The sequence below is a fragment of the Dermacentor silvarum genome, chromosome 6 (genome assembly GCF_013339745.2).
Source record: "Dermacentor silvarum isolate Dsil-2018 chromosome 6, BIME_Dsil_1.4, whole genome shotgun sequence".
Lineage (NCBI taxonomy): Eukaryota > Metazoa > Arthropoda > Arachnida > Ixodida > Ixodidae > Dermacentor > Dermacentor silvarum.
Window position 1 is genome coordinate 139990694 of NC_051159.1, and position 12206 is coordinate 140002899.

At 46.2% G+C, this 12206-nt stretch overlaps 1 protein-coding gene across 5 annotated transcripts in view; it reads right to left on the reverse strand.

Annotated features, from left to right (window-relative positions):
- Positions 1-1437: 1437 nt before the first annotated feature.
- The window catches only part of LOC119456092 (aldo-keto reductase family 1 member B1), an 82053-nt gene continuing 71284 nt past the window's right edge, over positions 1438-12206 (reverse strand). For all 5 annotated transcript variants that reach the window (XM_037717692.2, XM_049669542.1, XM_049669541.1 and 2 more), the window contains 6 exons: positions 11239-11355; positions 8816-8922; positions 6227-6308; positions 6019-6102; positions 1621-1703; positions 1438-1540 (listed from right to left, as the gene is read on the reverse strand). In XM_037717692.2, coding sequence (XP_037573620.1) covers positions 1498-1540; positions 1621-1703; positions 6019-6102; positions 6227-6308; positions 8816-8922; positions 11239-11355 — 516 coding nt within the window. In that variant the 3' untranslated portion in view covers positions 1438-1497. The remainder of the gene's footprint in view (positions 1541-1620; positions 1704-6018; positions 6103-6226; positions 6309-8815; positions 8923-11238; positions 11356-12206) is intronic.

The following is a 12206-nucleotide window of genomic DNA, read 5'->3' on the forward strand; positions in this document are numbered from 1 at the left end:
AGAACTGCTCTGTTGGGCCAAAATACACGCGCGTATACAGCAAGCAAAGTTGTTACGCAACATAATAACGCGAGCACCGCTTTAAGGGAGTGATATCGCGAAGAACAAAAGCGATACTGAAAAGCGGGCTGCCGGTCTCGTAATGCAGGACGGCCTCGTGATGAAGGAAACACAATTTTTGTATATCCATTTTTAGCTCAGTTGCTGTTCCTGCAGGGAACGCAACCCATTTAGTGTGGGAAACATCGCGTAGCGCGCAGCTCTCCTGAGTGAATGGCATTTTGCACGGCCCGCCACGTTCGTATAAACCAGTTACAACACAAAGGAATGTCGTCGCCATAGAATGAATGAAGCTAGAAAGTGCGCTACTGTGGGATAGGATGCATAAAGTGCACTTCACGTGTAGACGGTAAAAGCCGATAAAATGTGCATATTTTCGGACGAAACATGCTGGTAGCTTGCCATCACTAGCGCAGTCGATTGGAGGCTTGTTTCATAAGGAACGTCCCCTAAAAGCGTTGCGCGTCATCGAATCCTCTTACATCGAACTAAGAAGCAAATAAAGAAGCTTATCCATCACAGGCACCTAGATAACTCGATATTGCGAAGTTACGAAAGAGTACGATGTGAACAGGTTGCTTTATACGCATAAAATCCTAATTTGCGTACTCCGTTCAAGCTGGCTAAACTATATATACTGTAGCGTTGCGCGACGTTGAGTGTCTCGGAAAATTATCGGTATGCGCGGCATTGAAGCTTCCTTAGACGCCCACATTAAAAAAGTTCATTGAAGCTGGTGCTACCTAAGTGACGTGGGTATGCTCTCAGTGGAACAAAACCTAGTGTGACGACACATGAACTAAAAGAAGAGCAATGTTTGGCATGCTCCTTGTTAGGGGTACAATTACACATACATTCGTGCGCACTCACGCGCTATATTCATACATGGGGCCTCTAATATTTGCAGGTATTGGAATAAATAATTCTCAAGGCCTCTGACATTTGGCGTCTGTCTGTGGTATTGGTGACCTGTCGTAATGAAAGTTGAAAAGAATGCAATCAGGTTAAGTGCCTCGGATTGGCTGGCCAACGTTGCGACAGGTGGGCCTGTAGTCGTGCGGCACTTTTTCGTACTTCTCGAGACAGTTCCATCTGTCGAAACGTTGACATGCCCATCTGATGCACTTAACCTTGATTGTATTATTTTCAACTTCAACTGCGGGTTTCCATCGTAGGTTCAGGTCCTGCTTTTTCAGGCGAATGAACGGCGCTTAGCGCCAATTGATAACAAAAATAATCGTTCATCACGTATCTGACGTTGTCAATAAGAAAAGAGCAAGCGTGTCACGTGTTGCGCATGAGACTATAGACCCGTTATCAATGCAAAACTGAGTAAGGAAGTGCCACGAGTGTGAACAAAACCGAGTCCCAAAATCCTGAAAGTGAGAACTTCAGCCTTTAATGTAACCTAACAGATGAACCTGGCGTTGCCTGGCTCTAGTAGGGGATGTTGAATGGGTAGTACTTGCTGCTTACATCCCTGTAAAATATAATCAGTAAATAGAGTTTAAAAACCAAGTACGTCAGGCAAAAATCGATTGGTAAAATCGATTGACTTACGCGTCCAGTACGCACGCCCTGAAGTTCCTGTCAAGACCGTTCAGAGCTTCCACGTCAGCAGGGTCAAGCGAAAAGCTTAAAACCTGAAAAGAGGAACCAGTAAGATAAATGTAAAGAACTTCGCTCCTTCGATTATACGGAAAATAATGTTTCCGTTCGTGCGGTTTTCTGTTGCTTTTAGCCTATACCGTAAAGAGACGCTAGAGCCCAGACTGATTTTATAAGGGAGGATTAGTGACTAATTAAACTTTAGTGACGGATTTCTGGCCACAACAACCGCATTAGGCTAAACCTTGAAGGCCAAGAAAATCAGCTGTGTACTTCTTCATCTAAAGCTTCAGGTGGAAAGAATTATTTCAGAGCGGTCCACTGTGGCATCATTTATATCATCTGTGTAGTGTTGGTATATGTGTAGAAGTCCATCAATAAAGTTTAATCAAATTTCTCATGTCATACTCTGGCCGTTTGAAAAGGAGAAATTGATATCGGCGTTAATAGAAGATTGCGAATAGTTTCTTAACATTCTGAAACGCCGGATTCCATCAGCGCCGCCACATTATATCCTGGGCCGCATCGCATTCGTACAGCTTTTTCTTGTTATATAATATACACTCCCTATATAATCTTCCAAATTAAATGTCTCAGTATGAGTTAAAATTAGTTTATATTCAGTAATCAAGGATGTTCTAGTCTCAGCCAGTAACTGCTACGTTGCTTGACGTTATAGCGATCTGCTTAGGGAGAAAGTTGGTGGCGTCGGAGTCCGTATAATTTTAAGGTACTTGTCTAGAATACAAAACATTCAGTCTTGGTAAACATGTCTCATTAACTATTTCGAAATTTCACCAATTCGGTGCATTGTAAACTATTCATTCAGCCTATTACAGAGATCGGATATCTTTATTCACGTGATGGCAATGATAAAAGTAAGGAGCGCTACTGGCACAGATATGAAGACACTACAAGAGTGGTGCTCGGCAAAAAAATAAAAGATAATAAAGAAAAGACACTTCCGGCAGGTGTTCTGGGATCGAGTAAAGGCGCATACACACTAGCGGCAAACGCGCGCGGCGCGCCGCCGGCGATCAAACGCAGCTGCGGCAGGGCGACCCCACCAAACGCCGGCGCGCCGCTGCGGCATTCACATGACAGCATAGACTCCTTCCCCTTCTCAACCTATCCGTCCGCTCCGTCCAGGAGCCGACGCGTGCAGACGATAGTGCGAAACGAGTTTCCGGCTGACACCAAACGCGAGTACGAAACGAGCGGTCGAGCGGGCCCGCATGAAACTCCTATATGGGAAAAGTACCGCCATCCTTGATACGAGTTTCCGGCTGACACCAAACGCGAGTACGAAACGAGCGGTCGAGCGGGCCCGCATGAAACTTAAGTCCCTATATGGGAAAAGTACCGCCATCCTTTGATCAACGCCGCTTCTCTCTCTCCTGTATCTCCGATTGGACGATGATAGCGCGGCGCCATCTCGTTCCTGTAGAGCAAACTGCTCCGCGAAAAGGTCATATTTTGTTTTTTTCGCCTCGAGTCATGTTGAAAGTCCTCTGCGCAGCCGCAGTCGCCGGGGAGGTGGCGGCGCGCGCCCGCCTGAAAGCTCAACGTGGCTTTCTAGGTGCGCCACCGTCGACTTGCTTTCGCAAGCAAGAAGTAAAGAAAAAATGTCACAGTTTCGCCCTAACGGCGAAGCAATGAATGCGATAGCACACAGCAATGTCATACGAAGTAAGGTGCGGCTTTGGTAACAATATGAATTGTAGTAAACAGCGGATTAAGTAAGCGGTGTGCTGCGGCGTAAGTAGACCGACATGAAGAGAGACTCGATGACCACGAGAAGGCGCGTGTGAAACGGTGGTGTTGATGAGAAGCGCTTCCCATGGGCCGCGCGTGCGAAGGGACCACCTGTAGCGCTGCACTGCCGATCCGGGCAGCATTACATGTGTAGCGTGCGTTGGAAAATGTGACCCGACTATTACTAACTGAATGAACAAGCGTGGTGTGAGCGCGCACAAACAAACATGAAGAGATCACACTGAATGACTGCAGACAACGACTGTCAAAACGCTGGCAGCAAGCATACGCCGCTGCGGGCGAAGGTACGTGCGGTCTATCGCTTCAACAGGAACTCAGCCGCGAATGCACGGCTCATAAAGGTCAGAGCCGTGTGGAGATAAGAGACGGTGCGGCGAGCGACGAGCGCGGTTGTTGGCAAAAGAAAAGTGCGCCCCCCCCCCCCCCCCCCCGCTTCCTCCGGCGCTGGCTTCCCGCTTCCTTGCTTGCGCCCGGGAGAGATAAGAGACCGTGCGGCCGAGCGACGAGCGCGGTTGCTGGCACAGTAGAAGTGCCCCCCCCCCCCCCCCGGCTCCCTCCGGCGCTGGCTTCCCGCTTCGTTGCTTGCGCGTGGGGGATTGAGTGCGTGCGTCCCAGCACGCTTGCGCTCGGGCATACGGCGCGCGGTGAAGATCTTCAACAGGACTTTCTAGGTGCGCCCACCGTCGACTGCTTCGCAAGCAAAAAGTAAAGGAAAAAACAAGCGCTTTAGGAGAGGAGACGGCGGAGGAGAGAGTAGATGGCGGTACTTTTCTTATATAGGGATTACATGAAACCAGTTTCCAGCGCGCACGCCACGGAAGCGGCCGCTGGGGTGCGACTCTTTTCACAACAAATCCGTGCAGGCGCGGGGCCTCGCCTCGATGACGTATCAGTATTTTCTTCTTTTTTTTCCTCTCTGTTTGGCAGCGTGGTTGGTGTGCGGCGCCTCAGTTCGAATCAGCTCATTCCACGTGAGCGAGAAGTTGGCGCCCGTATTCGCGGCGTGCATTGTATTGTTTCGCTTGTGAAAGCGCGGAATGCAACGATGAGCGAGCCTCCTGACCGACAGATTTCGCTTTGCAACGATGAACGAGCCTCCTGACCGACAGAAGGCGATCGAAAATACCTCCAAGGGTTACATCCTCATGAAGACTGCTACTCCCATGGCTACGTGAAGTCAGATGATGAGCTTAAGCTTTTTGAGAAGGCCTTGGCTGCCGTCAACGAGAGGTATGCTGTGCGGACATCAAGACCGCCTGAACAAGCCGTCTAAATGTAAGGGTGTATCGACTGCTTCTTAATGTTTCGCTCTGCGCGTAGATTTATCATTGAATAACGCAGTAGTAATTTTAACCAGGGACTCAACCCGGCAGAACGACTTGTTTTCAGTTGCGGTTATTGCGCAACACTAGACAATTGATTTATCTTGATTCGCCTTTTTGAAGATCGGGTTATCATTGTTCTGGTTACCGGTTCAGAGTTCCCCTGGCACCAATTTATTTAGGTTTGAGTGGAGTATTGTTCTGGTTACCGCGACATGACCCGATCCTCAGAAATTTTGATAAACGTAAAAATAACCGAACTGTTATTTTTCGGTCTCAGTCATGATGAGAACGGCGCATGCAAGCTAATTGTGACTTAAAAAATGAGAAAATCTGCCCCTGTGCTCTTTACATGAATGCTTCAGAGCTGCGCTTGGGCGTTTGTTTTGTAAGCATCTGCGCATGTTTTCTTTTTTTTTCTGAACGCCGCCAAACAGAGAGGAAAAAAAAAAGAAAATGGTGATACGTCATCGAGGCGAGGCCACGTCATGGAGGCGAGGCCCCGCCCCTGCAAGGATTTCTTGTGAAAACAGTCACGCCCGGCTGGGGTGGCGCATGCTTTGCAGTAAGGCGCCCGACGTGGAAATATACTGTAGCGGCGCTGCGATAGACGTGGATTGGGCCGCATCAAGGTCACGCCGTTGGAAACTGCTGGCTATACTGCTCGGCAGGGTCATTCGTACCCGGCCGCTATGATTGGACTCCTTCATCCGCGGCACGTGGCAAACCGCAAAAAATCGGCCCGGGACCGATCCCTCCCGCGGCAAGAAAAGGCTACCATGCGGCGGCATGCGCGGCGCGCATTTTGCCGCCAGCGGCGCACCGCACGCGTTTTTCCGCTAGTGTGTACGCGCCTTAATACCCGCTTTGCGATTATTTAATATTGCGTCTCTGCTTACAACTAACTCGAAACAGCTTTTGAATATTGCGAAGATTTGGATGCAAGTACTTTCTGCTGTTTAAAGTAGAAGCATTGCAATAAACATGGCAAGACATACCGCACATCTGAGGCGCATCGCGTACCATTTATACAATGTAATTGTTTTCTTTTTTTTTCTCGGGGCCCTTTGGTAATCGTTCTTGATCCACAGCTTCTGAGTAAATTTTTCCTCTCGCACAAACAATAGGACTGCGATCCCGTTACTTAAACAAGTGTCAGCGTTCAACTAAAACACATTAATCAGTGAAATGCCAACATGTTGGAAGGTCTCGATGGCAGTCTGAAATATATACGACATATTACCATACTAACCTTAAAGTTCTCCGCGATCCTTTCCTTGTTTGTACTCTTTGGGATGCTGATGAGACCTCGTTCGATTGGATAGCGGATAAGCACCTGCGAAACCATGAAGAGACCATAGTTGAGCAATTAAGTGGCACAGTGGCATCAAAAGCCAGGGGAAAGGCAGCGTTTTATGATTTTTGAGAAGCTCAGTCAATATCTTATTGTCTCAACAAACCTGAGCCGCCGTGACGCCATGCTTCTTGGCGATCGCCTTCACCGTCTCGTCTTCCATCAAAGTCTTCTCCCCCTTGGGTGCCCTATAAGAGCGCATCGCCAATGAATGCAGAAAACGTAAATGAATAAGCCGGAAAATATAGTAATGGTCAATAGCATGGTGAATGATCAAGGATTCATACAGTGCAATAAATGTGGTTATGACAAAAATGGATGGCTTACGTTAATTCTAAAGTGCGCTGAATCCTAGAGCAGAGCATATTCTGCTCAACGATTCAGCGTGATTTAAGAAACAAGTTCAGGGTTGGCGACTGTGTCTTTGAGCAGTGCTGAAGTATGTTTGTCGAGACTAAGTAGTTACAGAGGACCCAGTTCTTGAAACTAAAATATGCAGGAAAATAAACACGGGTTGCAACGCAACTGACAACCTCTCCTAAGTCATGATCAGCTAATTACCGACATCCTTGAAGAGAAAGGCGTATAATAATTACCTAGCTGCAAGTACTAGTTCACTGAACCAGAATCTGAAACAAACAGATGCACGAACAACAGGAGAATATAGGAGCCGTGCAACGAGCGATGAAACGGAAAATGGAAAGCAGAAAAAAAATACGTGGGAGTCGGTGGACGCGAAGTTTCTCGACGGTTTCAATTACGCATAATACCGAGACACTCGCTCATTATCGCGGGACAAGTCGACTTGCAAGTATGAGTGTAAATGCTAAGCACGAAACGTAATGCTTACGTTAAATGCGTCCGCATCTCTTGCAAAGACATGTTCTATTCCACTGCAACTCCCCATCTTGACGGTGGTAAACTTTATTTAGTGCCACACTGCACCATACGCGCACCATTTGTTACGCACAAATCAGCACAACTGTGCAAGTGCTTTAACTAGAAACAGCTCTAAGCTGATGTCAGAGCTGTTTTTCCTGATTTTCGCCCCTCCACGCCTCAGTTGTGTGAGATACCCCGCGCTACGTCCATGAGGTCAGACACTCACGCCAAATACAGATAATGAGGCAAAGAAGTTAGCCCCTAGCGGCTGTATTGCGATAACATTATCAGGATTGGCCCACGCACGCCTAGCTTTGATTGAACTGCCTCTGAGATTATTGCACGCGTTAGGCTTACGAAGACATATCATGCACTGGTGCCAGGATAGGCTCAACAAGCCACGACATTTGGTTACAGTCTCCGAGATCAGCTCCGTTTACAATTATCCTTCCAGATGAAACCACCGTTACTCGGCGAGACAGCACCCAGCCACACTAAAGCAGAGGAAAGTAGGCAAATACTGCTTCACTTTAAAAGGCAGAGTGAACGCATGTGGATGATAACCTAATTGTCATTAAAATAAGTAAGGAGAGTCATATAAATCGTGCAGTGCACGCAACAGACAAACCGTAGCCGAGTAAGGCAACTGAATGGGCGTCGAGGCAAGGGAGAAAGGAAGTGCTGCTGACAGAGTATTAGTCCTACGGCGATATTAGGAAATATTTTGGCACGAGGTGGGCTTGGACCACGCCAGACGGGAGTGTCATGCAATAAGACAAGGACGTTTATGACAATGATGTATAAATGAATTAATTCATTTATATTCAAAGGTGACGTCAAACTAGGCGGCGCTGACCATGCTGATAAATAACTGAGCCGGATGCGTTACAGCAAAATGTAATCACGCACATTTTAGAAAATCATCTTTAAAACGAACTAAATTCTGAAGTTTTACGCGCCAAATGCACGACCTATGAGGCATGCCGTAGTGAAAACAGTGTATTAATTTTGACCACCTCGCATTTTTTAACGTGCACATAAATCTAAGTACACGGGCGTTTTGGCATTCCAGTCCCATCTGAAGGCCACCGTCACGACAGGGATCGAACGCGCGACCTCGAGCTCAACAGTGCCCGCCATAGTCACTGGAGTACCCAGGCGGATTAAAAAAATAATCTGTGTATTACGCGTTGCCTGGTATCTGCACCCATTTCAACTAATGGTCAATATAGTTGCCTGGTATCTGCACCCATTTCAACTAATGGGCAATATAGAGAGATATGATCTGGAAAGCGCAAAGCATTGTTTGTAAAAAAAAGCGTTGTTGGTAAAGTGGCAAAAAGAAATAATGTTAAATCATACGTGATATTATTGCAGGCCTTGTTTGAATCTGGAAACGTAGGCCCATGCTTTCGTTTTCCAAGTGCAACCCAATTCCATACGAACTAGAATGCATGACCCGAACGCGTGTACAGTTCGCTTATTTACCGATTTTCACTTAAGTGACGAAACGGGACGCTTTTGAAACTCTGTATAAGTAATATAATAAGCACTGTAGACTATGGCGAAGGGTGGAACTCAACTGCATATGAAAAAAAGGACCTTTATGTGGCATCTATTGCGACTATGAACACGCGGCACAATTTCGGTGACGCTGGAAAACCCGGTGACGTTTTATAATGGATGTACGCTTCACTGATGCTGAAATAGTGGTCAGGGATACGACAACTGTGGTGCCTAACACTGTGGCAGAAGGTATATCAGACACACACACATGCACGCACAAAAGAAGAAACATTACATCAACCCATACCAAGGCCGGTCAGGTGAACCCAGCGGGCTGTACGCAGTAGTTTTGATCTGAAAGTCTGCACATAGAGCAATGAGCTTCTTCTGTGGCAAGTAAGGATGACACTCGATCTGCGCGGGAGAAAGTACGTGAAAGCTGGTGAGCATAATTGCGATGACTGCAACTAGAATGACGTTTGTTCGCCAGCACATTTAGCACAATGTGGTGGTGACAGTACTTTCAATTCACTACACATTTGTGCCACAAGATGAATACTGTCACAAATGGAAGGAAAGAACAAAGGACATTACATTCGCAACAGAAACGACACAAACGTGACATCAGCGATAAAGAACGTGTACTGCTGTTTCGGCGCGCGTTAGAGAACGCCACATGGCCACAATCTTAGTCTTAGACAACGCCGTTCCACATAGCCCACCCAGCCGCTTTCAAACGTGAAGGGCCATTTCCTGCCTGCTCGAATGGTGTTGGTAACATGCATGCACGTCCGACCTTCATACGACGCAGTTGACCGGAGAAACGAGTATAACTAAGAGTTTAAAGGAACACTACTGAGAAACACTAAATCTGTATAAACTGACAAAGTATGCCTATAACATCCTATCTTTTTTATTTTTATTTCGTGTAATAAATTCACTATTAAACAAAAAAAAAACGAAGGCTGAACTTCTATTTCTTGGTTATATTCAACAGAACCCTAGCACTGGTACTATAACGTCACAGTCAAGGATCTCAACATTTTTTCGCCGTTGCGGTGCCGGTAAATGTTCTGGAAACTCTTTAAGTTCAATCTCCAGCTCTTTTAAAATACAACGTCGTAGTCTATGTTCAGCGATGAAAAATTAACTATGCCCCTGCAGAAGTAAAAGTCCATGACGTCACTGTGAGCTAATAAGAGAATTTCAAGGTGGCGTCGCCAGCTTGAAACTAGACGTCCTTGAAATTGGACGTCTCTTTTGACGTCTCTCCTTGAAATTGAACGTCTCATTGGACACAATGACATCCCTCTTTACTAATAAAAGAACATAAATTGGCTCGAACAGACGCCTTGGAAATGTATGACGTCACGGGCGAGCTGGTGCGGGAATTTCAAGGCGGCGTCGCCACCGATCTCCTGTTTTGACGTCTTTTTTCGCTTACCAAGAACCTTCTCGCGTTAAAAGTGGATTTTCTAGTATTGCCGAAGGGTAATTCACTAATACAACTCAACTTATCGTTTTCTCTCTAATGTCCTTCTAGCGCGCGCGGAGTGGCTCGATGGACGTGCCTTAATTCCTGCACTCTGCCCCCATCGAAATGCGGGTACCGTGGCCAGAAATCGAACCCCTGACCTCACTCTCAGCGGCAGAACGTTGTAGCCATTGCCACACCACGGCACGGTTTACCGTCGCCTTTTATACAGTTGTGGAGAGCAATGCACAGTTATACGTTACATAGCCGTCAGGTCATGCACTACTGCAGCGGCACTGAAGAAATGGGAAATTGGGGACACATAACTTATGATCTTGAACAGCGGACTTTCATGGAATGCAGCCACCTCGCCGAACGGATCTCGGACGTGTCGCTATACCGGCACCGGTTTACACGATGCCGAAAAATCGTAGAGAATAGGCTTCGGAACGTGGCCGGATTTAGCTGTCCCGGCTTAAGCTTGTCCTGACAGACTAGCTAACGCAATAATAATAACGGGAAACATAAGAGGGACCGCTGTTATTTTGTTCGTGAACTAACCCTGGACAATGCGCGCTAGTGGTATGGCCCCACTAAATTATGCCTAATATATTAGCACACAAACGTGGTGGCCTGGCTGCTTTTACAGCTAAGCTGCTGAATGGAGTTTCACAGCCATCTTCAGGTGGCGATGAAGGCCGGCGTGTTGCGGCGTGGTCGCTATTAATCGCCAACGCAACCTGCGTCAAAGTCCCCAATTTTTTTTTCCTTTGAAACGGAATTATCATTTATTATAAAATAGATGTGACCTTCCGTATATTTCATACGAATCTTCAAACCTTTGTGCATTTTTTTAGTCAGTATTCCATAATTCTTGTCTCTAACGTCGTGTTTTTCCTGCTCCGCTTTATAGAGGTAGGCTAGAAGTATGTACAGCTGCTGTGGCAGAGAGCGGTCAGCATCATAGTGTGCCTCGGAGGAGCGCCCGTATATGATAGGGCCGTCGGTGAGAACGCGCGACGGCGTCGGTGATGCGTCATCAGTAATCCTCACTAATCATCCCCAATCATCACTAATAATCATAACAAAGAGCAATCAGCACACCGACCCATATATATTGCTTCTGAAGGGCGTGAAAACTCGATTATACAGCTTCGATGTCTTCGATGGATCAGTGGCTCAGATTAGAATAGATCAAAGAATTATCTTTTTTTTTTACTCACCCATAGTGCTATCGTATTTAATCGCAAACTTGCCTGGTTCATCACTGGCTTTATCTGGCATGACTTGACGAGGCGAGTGATTTGTTCCGAGTTGAAGTTGGACACACCGATAGAGCGCACCAGGCCTTTCCTCTTGCATTCTTCCATGCCCTGGGACAAATTGGAGGGTGTTGGTCTATATATGATCTGGCTCTCAAAGCTTAAATTTTTTTGAAAATTTACAAACGCATAAAATGTGCGCTCTTCGCAGCCTATTTTGTAAAAAAATTGAAGCAGTCCATGTGTGTGCCTATATGCACACGCATACACTGCTTTGATTTCGGATAGTGCAGCCCCTATAGGACTGTCAATATCCCACAGTTCACTTGTGGAGCGAATTGGAGGCTCTTAATGAAGTGCGAGAAATCATCTGCAAGAGACGAATAAGTTTATCAATTTTATTATGAGCTCGTACACCTTGTTTGTTGTCACACGAAAATGCGCAAATAATAATTCGTTTACGATGACAAAAACATGGTTCGGGGTGATTATGGTGATGATGATGTTTATTGGCATTCAAATTGAAACGGGGCGGAGACGAATAGTCCTCTAACCTGTCTGATCTAATCAGACTCTACTTCATCTATCGCTATCTAGCCTTTTGCCTATCAGATACCGATCTTAACTTTCGTATTTAGAACCTCTATCACTATAATGCGCCACTATACCTACACATGGGACTCTGGTTCTATCAGTCATTTCCCTGGTTTCCTTCCACCAAATACTATATTCGTCGCTTGCTTATCTCAAGTGCTGACCAGTTAATCGTACAGCGTTATCCTATAGCCTTATCATACATATTTTCCCTGCTGATTTCGTTCTTGCCGTTTTTCTAAATTTAGATGGTCATTTTTTGTTTTCATTCTTTGCATCCAATTTACCGTCTCTGTTTCTCTCACTTCATTTTCCACTCGTGGTTGTACACTATTTACACTTAGTTTACACATTTCTGCACCTTTTCC